Source organism: Hemicordylus capensis, chromosome 6 (assembly GCF_027244095.1).
Source record: "Hemicordylus capensis ecotype Gifberg chromosome 6, rHemCap1.1.pri, whole genome shotgun sequence".
In the NCBI taxonomy this organism is placed as follows: Eukaryota; Metazoa; Chordata; class Lepidosauria; order Squamata; family Cordylidae; genus Hemicordylus; species Hemicordylus capensis.
The window spans coordinates 159,372,433-159,392,322 of record NC_069662.1 but is presented as its reverse complement, the minus strand read 5'-3'; the positions used below and the strand labels follow the sequence as shown (position 1 = coordinate 159,392,322).

Sequence of the window (19,890 nt, the reverse complement as noted above, 5' to 3'; positions counted from 1 at the left end):
GTTATAATTGTGATGATCATGGCATACAGCTCATGAAAACCCCAAATCCACAATCTCAGAAAATTAGAATATTCCATGGAACCAAGAAGACAAGGATTGAAGAAAAGAACAATATCGGAACTCTGAAAAGTATACAGTATACTGTGCTTGATTGGCCAGCAAACTCGCCTGACTTGACCCCATAGAGAATCTATGGGGCATTGCCAAGAGAAGGATGAGAGACATGAGACCAAACAATGCAGAAGAGCTGAAGGCCGCTAATGAAGCATCCTGGTCTTCCATAATACCTCATCAGTGCCACAGGCTGATAGCATCCATGCCACGCCGCATTGAGGCAGTAATTGCTGCAAAAGGGGCCCAAACCAAGTACTGAATACATATGCATGCTTATACTTTTCAGAGGTCCGATATTGTTCTATTCTTCAATCCTTGTCTTCTTGGTTCCATGTAATATTCTAACTTTCTGAGATTGTGGATTTGGGGTTTTCATGAGCTGTACGCCATGATCATCACAATTATAACAAATTAAGGCTTGACTTATCTTGCTTTGCATGTAATGCGTCTGTCTCATATATCAGTTTCACCTTTTAATTTGCATTACTGAAATTAACGGACTTTTGCACGATATTCTAATTTTCCGAGTTTCACCTGTATGTTGTCCTGTGCTTGTTGGGAGAAGCATAGGGTATAAATGAACATAAGAACAGCTCTGCTGGATCAGGCCCAAGGCTTATCTAGTCCAGCATCCTGTTTCACACAGTTGCCCACTATGTAATACACTAAACTGGTTTTGAAAGACCATCTATTTGCAGGATTATCTGTGTTGTGGGTAGCAAAAGATACAATAAAAGTGTGATTAATCATACTACTAACAATGTCATGCACACTTTCCTTGTCTTTTATTGCCTAGCTGGTGTATATGGGCTTTACCCCTGAGGCAGCGGATCAAGCTCTGAAAGTATTTAAAGGGAACATTCAGCTGGCTGTACAAACTCTTGCTCATTATGGGGGATCCCTTCCAGCTGATCTGCAGACCCCTTCAGACAGCACCACTCCCTCAGATGATTCCAGTTCATCAAAAGACTCTCCTACTGATTCTGCAGGTAAAGGGCTGCGTCCGGACCTTTTTTTCAGGGTTGCTGATAATTTTATCATAGCCTTTACATGCCATATTTTCCTGCACCATTCATCTATTGAGACAACTTTTGAATGTTTCCAGCATTTAGCAATAAACATTCATATGCCTGCCAAGTTGCTTCACCAGGACCCTGTTATCTTTCCTTACCAACTTTCCAAAGATGTTTAACAAAAACAACTGTTAGGTGTTGGGTTGGGGATAGAAGTGCTTGAGTCACTGCCAGCACTTTATCCCAAAACCATTGAGTCACTTTAGAATACCACTAGATGTGCATCGTCTGTACCGAGTGTGACAGTGCTAACATTGATTAGATGCTGTATGGTACAGCCTTTGTATTCAACACATACTACCATTAAGGTAAGACTATATTAAAAATTGCAATAAAATAATGTTGGCTGAGAGTCTACCACCATCCATACACATCTTTCTCCACTGGGATTTGAATATGGATCTTCACTTCTCTTTCCCAGAATGTACAGCATTTATCATCTAGCAGTAAATGACTAATCAATAGATCATACATTTTTGCCAACAATATATAGGTTATAGCTTCCAAGGTTACCAACAGCTATTCAAAAGGGACCAATGGACAAATAACCATACACTCTGAACTTCTTGGATCTGGCTCTGAATTAGAAAGTCTTGAGAACAAAGTGGTAGGTGGTCTTGCATACTGTCCTTAATATCAATAAATGTCATACATCTTCTTGAGAATAAACCACAGGACTTGGAACTATTAGTTGTTTTCCAGTTAGCAAAGCCTGGGACTCTTGCCACCTTGAAATCTTTATGGAAAATAACTAAAGATATGAGAGATGCATCCAGAGTCAGCTAGTTTCATATCTTATCCTAGACTTTTGAAAACATACATCCTTTTCTCCTTTAATTAAAAAATCTAGAAACATCCTTTCAGAAGGATAGCTAGTTCCAGCTGCTCAAACCACTGCATTTATTATCCTGGCTGGACTTGCACCATTGGCAAAGAGCAGTTAGTAGGACTAATTAGTCATACTAATTGAGTATATAATGATACTTAGTTATGTTTGGGGAATACCATCCCCCCTCATTAACTTTTTGTAGCAGAATCTTAGCTTTGATCCTTGAGATTTTGTAGTTTCACACACACTTTATTTTTAATTAGTTCTCTTTTATCTGCTTTATCATTTGTCACACCACTAAACTCTCCTGCCAAAATAATCTCTCCAAAAGACTCCCAACTCTTTGATCTTCTCATAGAAATTTCTCTGATCTTTGATTGGTGCTCTCAATCTCTTCTCCCCCCCTCCGCCACTTTTAAATTAATTAATTCACTGTTTCAAATAGAGTGAGGTCATTCACACAATCAAAACCTGTGTTCTACCCAGGATTGGGAGCTGTGTGCACTCCCAGTTTTTGGTTGTGTGGAAGCAAGGTAGGAGGGAAACCTGGGTAGAAGAAATTTGATGAAAGGCCCAGAGCCTTTGGATGGATAGGGCAGTATAGAAATGTAATAAATAAATTGTGTGGAAGCAAGGTAGGAGGAACAGCTACCCAGGTTTTCCTCCTACCTTGCTTCCACACAACCAAAAACTGGGAGCGCACACAGCTCCCAAACCTGGGTAGAACACAGGTTTTGATTGTGTGAATGACCTCACTCTATTTGAAACAGTGAATTAATTAATTTAAAAGTGGGAGAGGGAGAAGAGCGAGAGAGAACCAGCCCAAGATCAGAGAAAGATCAGTTTCTGATTGTGTGAATGACCTCTATATCTCCCCACCGCATTTTCATACACCAACTAATGTAAAGAAACATGATTGCTAATGCCACATTGTGTGTGCTGGAGCACATCCCATTCCATGCCTTTTATGCTTTGTATGTTTCTCCAAAAAAAAAGCTAAAAGGAGAAACAGAAGGGAAGAGGGTGCAATACAAAGTAACAGTTGCCTTCATATTATCACTAATGACTCATCAGAATGAGATGAAACTTTATAATTCGAAGATGCTATATCTGCAAGTCCAGCACTGCCTTCACTTTTTGTCTTTATGTCTTATATCCGTAGTTGTTGCATCACTTAAAACTACAGCTTCAACCTCCTCCCAGTTTCATGTACTTGGATCTTTTGCTTCTTATACTAACTGGTAAAGAACCAGTTCTTTTAACCTAAAGGGGAAACCCCATCAATATGGTGGCTACTTTAATGTATTGCTTAAAAATGGACTCCCTCCTCTTCTAGCTTCTTGCAGATAAGGTGTGTGGCACGCAGGCGCAAGCCTCCCATGCAGCGAGCTCTAACTGCCACTCCCTCCCACTGTGGCTGCTGCTGCTCCCCCCCACCCCGCCGCCTTTCCCCATCACCTCTACCTCTTCAGTCCACCACTCAGGCTCTTGAGAAGGAGGGAATCCTCTCCCTCCGAGTTGCGTTTACTGCTGGTGATCGCACGTGGGGTCAGCAGCAGTAAACAGGACTCAGGGAGACTATTCCTTCCTTCACAAGAGCCTGAGCGGCGGATGGGGAGGCGGAGGTGAGAGATCTTGCCAGAGCCCACGCCTCCGCCTTTCTCTGCCCGCCTCCCGGGCTCTTATGAAGGAGAGAATCATCTCCCTCCGAGTCCTGTTCACTGTCGCTGATCCCACGTGGCGGCAGCAGTAAACAAGATTAGGAGGGAGACGATTCCCTCCTTCACAAGAGCCCAAGCAGCAGGCAGAGAGAGGCAGGTGGGGTGGAGGAGGGAGGAGGATGGGAGGCGGCAGCTCCCCTACACCCCAAGGAGAGTGAGCAGGGGTGGGGGGGAGGAGTAGGAGGAGGCGGATCCCCCTCCCTACAGCCCAAAGAGAGAGAATGTCAAAGTGGAGGGCAGGGGAGATTTTTTAAAAGTGTGCTGTGCTTTGCGTGGCACATTTATTATTTCTTCATTTCCGTGTGTGAGTGTGAGAGAGAGTGTTATGTGCATACACTACCTTGATACTGGCACCCAGAACATAACTCTTTCTGCTCACTGATAATAAAAATTAGAGGGAACACTGGTCCCAAGTGCTAGCTCATTCAAACGGAAGCTTCATCAGCTTAATATCAACTGAATGCTATCAACGCAAGGCCTTATCATATTGCATTTACCAATAATATTAGCTCTTCTTGTTCTGGAATTTTACTAAGTTATCCAAAGGCCTATTTGTTTTCCAATATGTATGTTGGAGATCCTAAAAGCTGCATCAATCTTTGGCCTTGACATCTGAATCTATACAATGTGTTGGGCCTTTAGAGAAGGAACTGAGTCCTCATCTTCTCCTTGAGCTGCTCTGATGTTGTTGTTTCTTCTGCCTCTGTTACCTAAATCTTCTCTTGTATCCTGCAGATGATCCAGTCTTTCCTTGTTAAAGTTTTTCTATAGCATATGAAATGCTCTTTCAAATATATCTGTCCTTGACAAAATTTTCTAATTTTGTTCTTGGGTGTTAATTGCTTTCTGTTCTAAAGCTGAATTTGATTTAGTGTGTTCTGCATCTAAAAAATATTCAAATTTTGCTTCAGTTTCATGTTTGGATTTCATAATATCTTGTTTAAATTTTGTGTCCTTACCAAATTTTTAAAATTTACACCATAGTATTTTAAATAGCTTTCAGTGTTGGTCCATTCACTATTGGTAGTGTCTTATTATTGCACTTTTAGTGTTCATTATATTAGTGTCAAAATAATTGTAGGTCTATGGATCTTCTAAGAACAATTCTTCCTCCTTATCCTCCATTGATACCCACTTTATAGAATCTGAGAATGCCTTAACTAACACTTCTCATTTGCTTATGCTATTGCCCAAGTCAGCTGAGAGATTCCTATACAAATCCAGTCCCAAATCCAACTGTTGATGCAAAAGTACTAACAGAACAAAGCCAGTTCTCTGCTGAGGGGATTATGTACATTATTGAGTTTAGGGATAAGATTTGTCCATAGTGTGTGCTACATTTCTCACTTATTTGTAGGCACTTCTGGGACTTCAACAGATGAAGACATGGAAGTAGATGCTGTCAATGAAATCTTGGAGGATATTCCGGAACATGAAGAGGATTACTTGGATCTAACGCTGGAAGAGGAAGAATTGGTCATTAATGAATACATCTCTTACTTACAGCACTTACAGACTCAGTCCAAATAGAAAGGGACTCTTAGAAACTTCAGTTACCTGTTATATGGGCCAGGTTTTTTGGAGCTTCAATCCAGAGAAAACTGCAAGTTCCACTGAAATCAGTCAGTTGAGCTAGGAAAGCCTAACAAGTCTGCTAGATATCTATGGGAATAAAGGGTAACTAACAGTCTAAGGTGGGATCTTGCCTTTGAGTGCAAATATGCTTGACCCTATCTTTTGCCAAATGCCTTAAGTTCTGTCAGTTGCATAGTTCTTAAAAACTGGTATGTGTAAAATCTGTATTATTTGATTGTAATTTAGAGCAACACTGGAGATCAATACCAATAGTAGAAAAAATATTTATAGAAGAAATATTTTTATAGAGAGAGGTTCACTATATATTGGTGTGAAATCATCCTATTTAATCAGTTGAAAAAATACAATCCATTTTACATCAATTTACACTACCCAGATTTTTTTTTAACTGAATGGGCTGACAAAATGCTTGCATATTATCCCAGTGGGACCAGCACTGATGTATTCTGGTCTTAGAAATATAGACTCAAGGGTATAGATCTGAGAGTTTACAAAACTTTTCTTTCCATCCTGTATTTTAAATCCAGCTGTAAATCTGTTGTGCATGAATTCAAAATGCCTTATTTTCCAGTCTCTGTCTCATAATGCAGTAACAACCAATAAAAAACACACTCATTGCATTTATTGCAGTTTTTCTGCAAAGCTAAAGATTATTCATTGGAAGGCTACTTTAAGACAGAAAAAAAAAAGACACCATACAGTGAGAAAGAGAAACTCAAGTATGTAGTTGGGCTCCTTGGAGGAAGAGTGGGATATAAATGTAAAAAAAAATAATAATAATATGCGAGTTAGCCTCTTGAACATTGCCCTTTCATGCCCTCTCTGTTCTGTCTCATTTCCTCCTCTGGACACTTGGCTAGGCAATACCCTTAGTGTTTGTCATTGTTAGAGTGACTGATATTCTGAGTAACCAAGTGCATGCATTATTAGGGTCTGCAGTGACACAACAGGAACCCTCACACAACTTCCCCAGTCCTGCGCTTGCATTGTTGCGCAAGAGGGCTGATACTTCTTCTGAGTGCTGCTCGTGCTCTGTAGAAGTAGAAATGCATAATTGACATGCTCAGAAGTATTAGCCCTCTTGTGTGAGAGCAGGAAGATTGGGAGAAGGGTGCCAGAGCTCATGGTTCATCCTTGCCAACCCCACTGATGCATGTGCTCTGTTAAAATGTCAACCTCTGACTCTTATTTTTTTTTTTAGCAATAAGAACCTTCCTATTGCTTTTCTGTATTAATGCTCCCTAAAGCCACAGAGGAATATCTTTGTAGCAGCTACCCAGAAACACATTTGTATTGCACTATCGGCACATCAGTTGACATGTAAATTGGTAGAGATACAGACTTTTTTTGTTGCAAAGCTGCCAGTTTGTGGCCATTTTGTGATCATTTTGTGCACATGACATGAGTGCAAATAGTGGAAGTGGCCCTTTTAAAGAGAGAAATGAGCAGGGAGACTCTCATCAGAATCTTCCCTGTTCTGTTTAAGAAGAATGAAAGTCTGTGTTGGTTTTGTCCATCAAAGCATAAACTTTCTTTCCTTAAAATGGAGGGATGCAAGAGCACACATAGGCAAGAGACTTGCTGTGCTGTATCAGGCCAGGGGTCTATCTAACCCAGTACTTAAAATCGATCAGTTTTCTGGGGTCTCCCATCACAGGCCTTCCCCAGGCCCATTTCATAAAATCAACTGCAGAGGGTAGGGGACTAAACCTGGGGCTTCCTATGTGACTCTACCATGGCCACTGCTGCATAGCCACCCTCCCTAGGCCAATGGGCCAAGTCAAATCTGCAGGGGGAGATGAATCTGGCATACAGGAAGAAGGCTTTACTGTACAACCAGTTTAAAAGTCAACACCTGCTTCCCAACTACTGCCAATTCACTTGAGTGTTCGCATGGAAAATGGAAGTTAATTCGTAAATAGGGCAGATGGTGAAGTAATCATATGACAGCTTTGGCACATGCTGGACTCCTTTCAAGCCATAGAGCAGGCTAAGCTGGGTGTGAATTGACTGTAGCCCCTCTTGAGGAACTGAGAGTTGCTGGCTGACACAGGGTGGGTTTTCATGAACCCCACAATGCGGGCTAAACAGGAATTCAGAAATTAAGGTGGCCCACATGCTTCCGATTTCCACTCATGAGAACCCAGAAATTTTGTCTGTGTCAGGTTGGATTAATCCAACATTTAAAGAAGATTGTTGGTCTAGGATTTGACCTATGGTTCTTGATCTCCATTAGATGTTGGGTTGGAGCAGTGCCAACCCATCAAAAATTTCTGCATTCTCGCAACTGGAAATCAGGAGCATATGCACTATGTTAATCTCCATTATCTTGTTTAGCTGGCATTGTGGGGACCATGAAAACCCGCCCACTTTGCGCAATTCTCTGTTATATAATAGAGTACTTGTGCACTGGCACAAGTGTGCTCTTTGCCCCAGTTCAAGAATTGTACAGATGCAATTTGTGCAATTCTTGAACTGGTGCAAAGAGTGAACTTGCACAGCTGAACACTATTACAAGGCTGACAGAACATTGTGCAGAGTGGGTGGGATTTCACAATCGATCAGTCACTGGTGAGTATGAGCATTCTCTGGGTATTATGAATTGTGTGTGTGTGTGTGTGTTACATATATACCTGTGTTTGCAAAGTGAAGAATCGTGGTAAAAATAGGGGAGGCACTATGGCTGTTAAATTTACTGTTGGGTGGACCTGGAAAAAGAAAGGTCATGTCTCTTAGGTGTTGGTTTGAAAAAATCTGGTCTATTATGATTATGGACAAAAAAATTTCTCTGTTGAAAACCAATCTTATGATCAAAGTCAGATATAATAGATGAATTTTGTTTGTCTTACATTGAATCTAATTAAATACCTTTTTTAAAATAAAGCTTCAAATTAAAAACAAACAAACCATTAGGGCAGACATACCAAAGCACAGCAGCCAAGTGGGAAGAGGATCCCTTCCTGTCCTGGCTACAAACATGTGTATTCTATATGGCAAGCTAATGCACTTGCAATATGAACCAGGCCTAGGATTTCACAGAATCAGAGTAATGTTCTACATCAGTCTAGCCCAGGACTGCACCATTTTGGCCCTTCAGCTGTTGCTGGACTACATTTCCCATCATCCTTGACTATTGGCCACTGTGGCTGAGAATGATGGGAGCTCCAGTTGTGCAGCCCTGGTCTGGCTCATGAGCTCCCAACCTTGGACACACACATGCACCCCGACAATATTGGACAATGACTCCTTTAATCTTCTACCACAGTGGCTGAAGGCTCAGAACGATGGGAGTTACAGTCCAAGAATATCTGGAAACCGAAAGTTGGGAACCCCTTGGCTAGACCATCTGATACTGACTGACCAAGGCAAAGCCCCAAGATAAATCAGCAAAGCCATTAGTATTTAAATGAATGAATGTTGCCGTTTGCAAACTAAGAACTTTCTGTAGAACAGTTTTGCTTTGAGTTTCATTTGCCTTTTTTATTACAAAAGAATTACAAGCGTATTTTCTGATGGGATAAGCTCATTTTGTCACATGACAGTTCTTGCACCCAAACAGCTTTTGTGAAAATGAGATGAAAAACTTACTGTGAAGATTTTGCCAAACAGAAATAAATCTGTCCACAGGCTTTTTAGTTTATGGGTTCATCCAGTAGAGGGCACCCAGGCCTTATTTAGGATTTCGAATTAATTGAGAGGGAAATAGTCCCTGTTGTTGGGCTGCTGTCAGATCTCTTTAATGGCGACTGGTCTTAGGTTAAATTGTTGCTATAAAGAAATCTTGAACCTGGATGTAAGAAACAAAATTCTATGTGTGCACTGCCTGAATATCGCAAGGAATGGTGGCAGAAATTGCAAAGTCAGAATTGTGCTTTTGGTGCTATAGTGGGTGGGGGGTGTTTACGTTACAGCCAACCTCTCCAACCCTGTTATAGTTTCCCATACCCCTATAGTATTCGGACTTGGCGAGTCACACAGAATTCTGCTTCTCAAGAGTCAGCAACAAAAAGCTACTAAAAGGAGTTCCAGTCCTGATGCAATTTGATTGGCAGTTCCAGAATATGGCCATTGGTGACCAATGGGGATGTGCCCCACAGAAATGAGAGTGAAGCCATTCCCACTACCTACATCCTATTCTGCCTTCAAATAGCAGTTTTTCAGTTGGAAGGGAAGTGGAGGGCCTTGTGTTCCTCTTGGACTTTTTATTGTGTCTCTGTCAGCAGCCCTGCAGGCCTGTCTGCACATTGCTTGTCTGGCAATCAAATGAGTTCATGCAAGTGCATCTCAGCTCTTCCAGCTGCATGCACACAGGCTGTCCTGAGGCCCCCAGCTCATTCATATGGCTGAGAGAGATGTCTGTGAGACCTCCTCCTTGCTGTTGGTGAAGGGCAGAGAGGGCACACTCTGATTGTGTGCTTGAGTGCTCAACTGGAGGCACCATTCACTGCACTATTGTATCCTAAAAGCCTTTCTGCTAGAGTAACCTGTTCCCCACCACCCTGCATCCTAGTGTGTTAGCTTACCTCACAAAGATGTTGTACAGATTACTGGGCAACAGTGAGCAGAGAAAACCCATGCAATTCCATTTTAAAAATTGTCTGCTTTTCCTGATGGAAGTGTGTAGTTAGTAGAATCAGCACTGTGCTATTTGTCTATATATTTTGTAAAATACTACAGTTCTGGCGAGTAATCAGGTTTCTGAGTACTACACAAGCTAATTAGCGTAGAAATATTCATCCTGTGTCTCTTCCTTGAATGTTGACAGCGCCCCAAAAGCTGCCACTCCAGCTGGAAAGAATTGTGCAAGTATTTGCAATTTGCACAGCGAGAAGAATTGGCAGAAGCGTGAGAATGTTGTAATCTGTTCGGGAACAGGAAAGCAAATAAAAGATGCATTCATCCACCCCAGTCAAGCAGGCAGAAGAGTTGGCTGTAAGCCCCAAAACACCACCACTACCCTACTCACTGCCACTATGGGGCTGGTCCTATTGACTGAGCAACTCCACAGTCAGTTGTGTTGTTTTGCCGCTTCAATGTGGTGTTCATCATTATCCTGGCTCAAGCCCTATAGAGACTGTAGGCTAGAAAAACATACATTTTTAACCTTGAGACAAGATTAAACTGCTTTGAGGCAAAATTCAGGCTCAAGACTAAAAGAGACACTCCAGCGACTTCAACATGAAGTCTAACCCTGGAATTGATGGGTGGTGAGCTCCCCTAAAGTAGACTGCAGCAGAGCCCCCATAACCATATTTTGGGGAAAGGAGGAAGATGAGCGGAGAGAAAAGAAAAAGAGAAATAGGCTAAACAGAGCAGCAACCACTAAGGAGGGGAGGACACTTCAAAGGTCCATCTGAAATGCTGAGAGAGAGAGATTAGATAAGATAGGCTGCTTTATTATTACCTTCTACAAGTCAGACTGTTGATCCATCTCACTCAGGAGAATCTGCAGATTGGAAGTGGCTTTCCAGAGTTTCAGCCTGAGGTCTTCTCCAGCCCCACCTGAAGATTGAATCTGGGCTCTGCTCTTTGCAAAGCATGTGCTCTGCCACTGGAATAGTGTTTGTAGAAGAGTGTCACTCTGCTCAAAATGCATTGGGCTTAATAGTCAAAAGCATGTATCGTACATCTCCGCGGTTTCCTTGCCGCCTCCTGCCTCCTTCACAGCAGCAACTAGGCCATGTTGTAGCAGAGTACACATGAAGCACTTTGCTTTCATGTTCCATCAGCCTCAAGCATATCTTTCTTCAGGCAGCTGGTAATAAATTATCATTAATTCCCATTGATATGTATGTTGACTGGTCATTGAACGTAATATTAAATTACTTATTCATTCCTGAGGTCTTATAGGAGGGAAACCACACACACACCCCTTTTTAATGCCCATCTCACTGGCAATCTAGAAAATTAGCAATTACCAATTGGTACTAATCTAGAAACAAGAAAGGCCTCTGGAAGCAGCAGTACAGTGTTATGATGACTACAAATAGGAAGGTGACCCTCCAGGAAAACAACTTGCTAGCAGGTAGTGTAGGGGATTGTCTATTATTTGAACAATACTACAAAATTGCTGCCTCCTGCTAGCTCAATTTCTATTACTTCTGCTAAACTCTTGGTGCCAATGCTGTCCAAGAGCTGGACGCTGTGCAAAAGCCTCCTCCCTCTGCCGTGACTAAAAACCAAACCAAAGAGAGCCATTCATGCTCATTCTATAACAATGTTTATTATCCAACAAATCCCCCCCCCCCATTTTTTTTAATTCAAAATTTTATGGCCACTGGCAGCTGGGTTACAGTACAGAATAACACCACCAAAATACACACACGATTAAACGATTTGCTTCAGTTACACGCTGTGCAACAACAAAGTCCACAACATAACAGTTGCACATTTATGGCTCAGTGGTTAGCTAAACAACGGGCAGGGAGAGAGAAGGGAACCCAGGCGAGGTTTATTCTCAGGTCAAGAGGCTCAGCCCCCCAAGCAACGGAGGCCTACAAGAGCTTTGTGCCAGTAGGCACCAGCACTCCCCACTGCTCCCTCCACAGAGCCCCATCTCAAGGCCCAGATGCTCTGCTGGACCCAGTGGTGGCTTTCCCCTTGTTTCACACGTTCTGGGCAGTGCAAGGCTCCTCTCTGCTGCCTGGCAGAGTTCCTCTCCAGGGGCCCATCTCCTCACGGAGCCTGCCCACATGCCTTCCATTCCTGAAAGAGCCAAAGGTCTGGTCTGCACAGGCAGCGGAAAGAGGTGGTAGAGTCCTGAGGGGGTGGAATGGGCCACAACACTTCTGACGGCAAGGGCGTGGTCACATATTTGGAAGTTTCTCAAAGGCAAAGGTTCCCTGCAAATAGAAAGCAGAAAAGCAGGCTGGGACAGAAAAGCAAGCTTCTCACCTGTCCCTGAAGTTGTTCAAGTGGTTTCTGTGCCTAGAAGATGGCAAATGAGGGTGCTGTGCAGGCACCCAACCCATAGGCATGACTACCCAAAGACTCAAGCCTTCCCTCCCTGCTGTGCTAGCTTGCAGGGATGTTCCTATTTCACATGGAAGAGCATTTCAAAGTGGAATCCCCCACCTGCACCTCTCGTGCTGCTGCCACTACCACCTCCACATTCTGCCATTTCCTTCCCACCTCATTTTCCTGCATGTGCAGACCAGACCTCAATTTCTGTTCTACCAACCCCATTGAGGTTACCTAAAACACTATCCCTGCCAAACCCTCTCCCCATCCCACACTTATAGAGATCCCATACACGTTTCTCCCACCCTACCCTCACAAAGACAAAGACAAACCCAACCATCTGCCATTCACCTAGGGCAGCCAACGCCCGCCCCACAACCCCCCTCCTCCTGTGATTTTTGCCACAGCCCCCCCCCCCCCATGAAGTGGCACTCTGCCTCTGAAGCCGAGATTGGCTGCAATGAGAGACTAGCGTTGGAAGAGCCCTACCGCCACAGACAGGCCAGTGCTCCTCTGCACCCCATCAGTGAAGTGCTGGGAAGGCCAACAGCAACAGCCAGCTGGGAGGAGAGGAGTTTGTCTGGGTTTCTGGGCAGTGCTTAATGTCTAAAATATGAAGCTCTGGTGCTTAGAACTGTCTGGGGGGGAAGCACCCTCAGACTCTGAAATTCTGCCCCTTGGTCCTCAATCTGTGCAACAGTGGTGAGTGGAGACCCTTTACATATGCTCAAAGGTACTCCGGGGAAGTAACTTGCCTAGGGAGCAAGAGGTTGCTGGTTTGAATTCCGGCTGGTATGTTTCCCAGACTAGGAAACACCTATATTGGGCAGCAGCAATATAGGAGGTGCTGAAAGGCATCATCTCACACTGCGCAGGAGGCGGCAATGGTAAACCCCTCTTGTATTCTACCAAAGACAACCGCAGGGCTCTGTGGTCACCAGGAATCGACACCAACTCGATGGAACAACTTTACTTTACTTTTGTCTATATTTTTCACATTCCAGTGTTTACTGCAAACAGGTTCTAGGAACAAACACTTCCTCAAATTCAACTTTGGATCCAGAACTGCTTTGAGAACAGGGCTGAAGACTGCATTGTGGGCTTTGTTCGAGCACACAGCTGACACTCCAGATAAGACCCTTTGTTTCAGAGTAATCCCACCGAGTGCAGCAAACACACCTTCCTGTGTTCAAGCCAATACACAGGGGAAAGAGATTAATTGCAGGCCATGCTGAGAAAAACTGAATTGGGAATTATGAGCCTGTAATACAACTGAGCAGGGGGGAAAGGTCCCTCTCTTCTCTGGTTCCTACATCCTCATTCACCCCATTCTGAAGCAGGCACAAACAGGAAACAGACCAGAGGGGGAAACTTGCTTCGAGAAAAGGCTAGAATAATCCTAGGTTCCTGATTGACTGGATGCCTAAAAATTGAGTGCTGCTGCTGAGAAATTTGAAATATTTTTGCATCTCATGGTAGTGCCAGGACCTAGAAATCTGACATTACGCGACTTTATGGTGCATACAGACATACCTCAAAACAACCACACTGCAGTGTTCAATCCCGGCAAACTAAGCCCAGCTTCCTCCACTGGTTATGTGAGTTTGCACAAATCTGGCTACACGGTTTGTTGACTGGTGGGAAGGTGTTACCCTTTCTTGGAGTGGCAGTACCATGTTTTGCACATGGAGCCTACTTTGGGGGGCTGTTTCAAAGCACCTGCACAAATGTTCATGCATGCATCCATTCATTTGGCACACACTATTTGCAAAAAGAAAACTGCCCCAAGGAGAGATCGCAGCCACCAGCCAATCAGTGCTGTGCACTACCAGGAGCCAGCCTGTAAACAGGGTTCAGCACAGGCAAATCTGCTGCAGAACCCTCCACTCTGAATGGCAGTGAGTATATCAGTCAACATGGTGAGTGTGCTTCTAGTGCACTGACTGCTGTTTCCTAAGGGCTTCTGTACACACCCTTCCATCGTTTTCCAAGTCCAGGCACAAAGCAAAGTGGAAGTGAATACCTGTCATTAAATGCCCTTGTTCTCCCACATGCCACCTGAGGACCACACCAGGCTTCCCATTCTCCTCTGGCTAGTCTGCTAATGCTGTGTCTTTCCCCACCTTCAGCCCTGCATCTCCACTGCCTGCACCTCTCTCTCTGCTGCTCCCTCCCAGCCTTACCGGCTTTGCAGGTCCAGATGCTACATTTGTTTGGGACGCTGCCCCTGCACGGCAGTCAGGGTTTAGCCCTAAAGGCAGCAAATCAAGATTTGGGGCTGGCCCACAAAAGAGCTATGTTTTCATATGCTAATAGGATTTAAGATGCCTTCCGTAGGAGAGTGTTAATAAACTCATTGCTACAGTTCACTCCCAAAGGGCAGCAAAGAAATCCTCTTTTCATCGGGACCCCTTGACCTTACATCGGAACTAGATAACCCATGGCCCACCATGTTGAATGCAGCACAAGAGCCATCCACTGTGGCCTGGCAGGTGCTCAGCAACCTCCTCCTTGCAGCAGTCCCAGGCAGGTAGCAAGGAGGAGGCTGCTGAATCAAGCCCCTGGGAGGCCTACCCTATATGCATGGTTGTGGGCTGCATTTGGCTTGGTGTGCTCTTCAGGGCTAACTCCAGGTTTGTGGGGGCCCTTCCCAAGATACCCTCTGGTGGGCCCTCTCCTCTGTGGGTAGACACCCCTAACGTTTGTGGAGGGTGCTTACCTTGGTAGCAGCGGAGCTGCCGAGCCTTTTATCCTCCTCTTGGCAGCCACAGACTGGTGGCCACCACCTTTCCCCCACAATGTCTCCAGCATGCTATAAGCACTGTTCTAGGGCATGGTGGGGAAAAGTGATGGCTCCCATTGGCAGCCACCATATTGGCAGCCCCAGCTTCCCTTGGCAACCACCATAATTTCCCCACAATGTACTAGAATGACTCTATGGCAGGAGAACTGTGGCAGGGGGCAGCAGGAAATGGTGGCTGCCAGGCCCAATCCTCCCCAAGGGGCTGAAGGCAGAGGTCAGTGGTGGGCCCCAGCAGCTGCCCAAGGGTGCCATGTGCTGACGCAGCACTTGCTGCCGTGTATGGTTGGCCGGAAGCGTCCCGCCTCTCTCACCCCTGCCCCAGCCAGTCACACAAGTTCCACCGCTTCCTGCTCTCCTCCGTTTCCCTGGTGCACCATGCAGCCCACTTTGTTGTTGAAGAGACGAGACAGGCTTCCCTTCTGGGAGCTCCTGCCCTGGAGAGACCTCTCCTTCTTCAAGCGACGCTTGTTCCGCTTGCAGATCTGCCGTATGTCCCAGATCCTTAGCGTGCCATCATGGGAAGCTGTGTACAATAATTCATTGTGAATCTGGAACAACAGGGCCATACTTAGAGGCTGGAGTGGACAGCTTGGCATCATGACAATCAAAATGCAGCTTGGAAGCAAAATCTCTGCACTACACATTTGTGGCTTTCTCTCTCCCCCTTTTAAATGTGCCAAATCCCAGGCGTGAATGTGTGTGGGCTTTGGAAAGGCACTCTGAACACGCTGAGAGGCACACTCGCCTGCATTATTACATTGCCCTCCTAGAGCTGCGTTCCAACACTGCAAACGAGTCCCAGAAGGTGGGCCTGGCTCTGACAATGCCCTCCTGCAACTCTGCATGCCCAGACATAGGCAGGGTGCATCTGAATGAGAAGAGGAATTCTGCCTCTCTCTCTGAAGGGCTCACTTCTCCTGCATGAATTAAGATGGCTGAATCCGAGGCCCTTTACTGGGCTCCAAAAATGACATGGGTGACCCTGGCGATAGGGCCTTGTTTGTGGTAGCATCCAACTTGTGGAATGCTTTCCCCAGGGAGGGAGGCTGGCCTCTTTATTCAACTTTAAGCACCAAGATAAGGGGTTCTAGGCATTTTTTGTTGTGGCTTTTCTAGGATGACTACCTTTTGTAGTGGATTGTTTTAATCTAATCTGTTTCTTAATCTGATTTTGGTTTTTTTGCTGCCTGTGGTTTTTTTTTTTAGATTGTTTTGCTCTTTTGCCCTGCTGCTTTTATGCTTTTAAGATCTTGCTGTTTTGGATATCTCTGTTTAAAATGCGCTTTGATCATTACCCAAATTGGGAACTGCACATACATTGAAAAGCAGGCTATACAAACTTTCATAACTAAACAAACAAACTGAAGATTTCATTCGTATGGAGAGTTTGGGGGACTTCCTCTGTCCTCCTCTCAGCAAGCCCCCTGCCCACTTGTGCTGCCCTTCTGACCCCCCCCCCCAAAAAGAAAGGCTGTCTGGCTCCTTTCAGCCTCTGTTTCAGCCAGAATATAATGGATGCAACAGCACACACCCACACACACCTTTCTCACGACGGCTTCATTGCCAGTATTAATAGAGCTTAAACATCTCTCTTACTTTTACATGATGGACTGACAAGACACCCACCACATTGTTGTGGGGGGGAATCTGTTCATGTAGAGCCAAAGGCAGCATATAGTACAAGCACAAAGCACTCATTTTATCCTCCAAAGGTACAAAGTGATGAGAGGAGAGAGAGTGACGAACACAGAAGGAACTGAGTCTGAGACTGAGTCATTATGAATTCTGCTTGAAAGCCAACAGACATGGCAGCTACAATCCTGATTTCAATTCTACCAAAAACTGACAGCCCTAGTCAGCAAGGAGTGCATATTGCAAATCATATGAGAATTGAAGAGCAAGCATCATGGTCTCCATCTCCTGGCTTACATATGCAGGACCTATCATACACACAAAGGGCTCTTGACACAACCATGCACCACCTAGCAGGAACAGCATCAGAGGCTCATTGCCATTTTCTCGTACCTATGCTCAGGAATAAGGGTCAACACGTGCATGACTGAAGAACTCAGTCAGTGCCTCTGTAGCTGTTCACTCTGATGGGTGTAGAGGGCTAAAGAGTCTTTTGCCTGCATCTGGAGGCCAGGAATTGACAGACACAAGGAGAGAGCTCTGCAAAAGAATCCATTGCTGTCCACCCTGGAGAAGGAGGATGATAGAGGCCTTTGCCTCTGCCTTGGCTTACTGGGGATCGGGGGATATATCCCAGAGGGCAGATTTCCAGGAAGTCCCTGGGGGCTACTAGCTCTCTATCCCTCACTCACAAGCAGTTAAATACTGAGCTGGTTATTTTGAAACAACCTGTGATCTATCCTCCATGAATATATCTAATACTTTTAAAAATGGAGAATAAGTAATCAAGCAAATTAATGCAAGAATTATTGAGACCCCAAATCTTGTTGGACTACAGCTCCCACTATGGAAGAGGACCTCTGGCTGGGGATGATGGGAGTTGTAGTCCAACAACATATGTGGAGCTAAGTTTGGGAATCCCTGAATTAATGTCATTAAGTAGCCTGGAGTTCTAGTGGTTTGAGGAAAGGTACCACTAAGTCCAGGAGGATGCCAGCATGGCTAATGGGTACCGTCAAGGAAGCCATAAAAGGGAAGAAGACTTCCTTCTGAAATTGGAAGGCCTGTCCAAACGAAGAGAACAGAAAGGAACACAAACTTTGTCAAAAGAAATGCAAGGTGACAATAAGGGAGGCAAAAAGAGAGTTTGAGGAACATTTAGCCAAAAGTATCAAGGGGAATAACAAAAACTTCTTTAAGTACATCAGAAGCGGGAAACCTGCTAGGGAGGCGGTTGGACCATTAGACAATGAGGGAGTGAAAGGGATTATTAAGGAGGATATGGAAGTTGCAGAGAAGCTCATTGAGTTCTTTGCATCTCTCTTCACGGCAGAGGATACTGAGCATATACCTGTTCCTGAACCAGGCTTTTTAGGGATGGAGGCCAGAGAGCTGAGTCAGATAGAAGTGACAAGGGATGATGTTCTAAACTGTCTGGAAAAACTGAAAGCTAACAAATCACCAGGGCCGGATGGCATCCATCCAAGAGTCCTCAAAGAACTCAAATGTGAAATTGCCAACCTCCTTGCTAAAATATTTAACTTATCCCTGAAATCGGGCTCTGTACCAGAGGACCGGAGAGTAGCAAATGTAACACCGATTTTCAAGAAGGGATCCAGGGGCGATCCGGGAAATTACAGGCCGGTTAGCCTAATGTACATTCCAGGCAAATTGATGGAAAACATCCTCAAGGATAAAATTGTAAAGCACCTAGAAGAACAGGCCCTGCTGGGAGTGAGCCAGCATGGCTTTTGCAAAGGTAAATCTTGCCTCACCAACCTTCTGGACTTCTTTGAGAGTGTCAACGAGTGTGTGGATCAAGGTGATCCAGTTGACATAGTCTACCTGGACTTGCAAAAAGCTTTTGACAAAGTTCCTCATCAAAGACTCCTGAGGAAACCTAGCGGTCATGGGATAAGGGGACAAGTACATGTGTGGATTGCTAACTGGTTGAAAGACAGGAAACAGAGGATAGGTATAAATGGAGAGTTTTCACAATGGAGGGAAGTAAGAAGTGGGGTCCCCCAGGGATCTGTACTGGGACCGGTGCTTTTTAATTTATTCATAAATGATCTAGAAGCAGGGGTAAGCAGCGAGGTGGCCACATTTGCAAATGACACCAAACTCTTCCGAGTAGTGAAATCCAAAATGGATTGTGAGCAGCTCCAAAAGGATCTCTCCAAACTGGGGGAGTGGGTGACAAAATGGCAAATGCGGTTCAATGTTAGCAAGTCTAAAGTGATGCACATTGGGACAAAAAACCCCAACTTCAAGTATATGCTGATGGGATCCGAACTGTTGGTGACGGACCAGGAGAGGGATCTTGGTGTTGTGGTGGACAGCTCGCTGAAAGTGTCAACTCAATGTGCGGCAGCTGTGAAAAAGGCAAATTCAATGCTAGGGATCATTAGAAAGGGGACTGAAAATAAAACGGCTAACATTATAATGCCCTTATACACAACTATGGTGTGACCACACTTGGGAGTACAGCGTACAATTCTGGTCACCACATCTTAAAAAGGACATTGTTGAACTGGAGAAGGTACAGAAGAGGGCAACCAAGATGATCAGGTGCCTAGAGCACCTTTCTTATGAGGCAAGACTACAACACCTGGGGCTTTTTAGTTTAGAAAAAGACGACTGCGGGGAGACATGATAGAGGTCTATAAAATCATGCATGGTGTGGAGAAAGTGGAGAGAGAGAAATTCTTTTCCCTCTCACACAACACTAGAACCAGGGGTCACTCCATGAAATTGATTGCCAGGAGGTCTAGGACCAACAAACGGAAGTACTTTTTCACACAACGCGTGATCCACTTGTGGAATTCTCTGCCACAGGATGTGGTGACAGCCAACAACCTAGATGGCTTTAAGAGTGGTTTGGATGACTTCATGGAGGAGAGGTCTATCAATGGCTACTAGTTGGAGGGCTGTGGGCCACCTCCAGCCTCAAAGGCAGGATGCAGGGGAGTTGCAGGGGAGTAATGGCAGGAGAGAGGGCTTCCAGCAGCATCTGGTGGGCCACTGTGCAAAACAGGATGCTGGACTAGATGGGCCTTGGGCCTGATCCAGCAGGGCTGTTCTTATGTTCTTATGAGAGAGAGTGCAAAGTTTCCCTCCGCACATTCCCTGCCCCCCCATAAGGCTCAACCACATCCACCA

At 44.8% G+C, this 19,890-nt stretch overlaps 2 protein-coding genes across 12 annotated transcripts in view; one reads left to right on the top strand and one right to left on the bottom strand.

The window, feature by feature from the left end:
* Nucleotides 1-5,953, top strand: part of NUB1 (negative regulator of ubiquitin like proteins 1) — a 32,326-nt gene extending 26,373 nt beyond the window's left edge. For all 5 annotated transcript variants that reach the window (XM_053265454.1, XM_053265453.1, XM_053265455.1 and 2 more), the window contains 2 exons: nucleotides 911-1,103; nucleotides 5,095-5,953. In XM_053265454.1, coding sequence (XP_053121429.1) covers nucleotides 911-1,103; nucleotides 5,095-5,267 — 366 coding nt within the window. In that variant the 3' untranslated portion in view covers nucleotides 5,268-5,953. The remainder of the gene's footprint in view (nucleotides 1-910; nucleotides 1,104-5,094) is intronic.
* A 4,570-nt stretch (nucleotides 5,954-10,523) lies between these two features.
* WDR86 (WD repeat domain 86) overlaps nucleotides 10,524-19,890 on the bottom strand; it is a 50,753-nt gene continuing 41,386 nt past the window's right edge. The window contains exons 7-8 of one of the 7 annotated variants that reach the window (XR_008310409.1): nucleotides 15,013-15,644; nucleotides 10,524-11,088 (exon numbers count right to left, since the gene is read on the bottom strand). Coding sequence is in view for 4 of the 7 variants with exons in the window: in XM_053265465.1 (XP_053121440.1) it covers nucleotides 15,423-15,644 (222 nt within the window). In the remaining 3 variants the exon portion in view is untranslated. Of the gene's footprint in view, nucleotides 11,089-11,580; nucleotides 12,202-13,248; nucleotides 15,645-19,890 lie in introns of those variants that run through there. The other 6 variants (XR_008310408.1, XR_008310407.1, XM_053265465.1 and 3 more) reach the window with 6 other exon arrangements.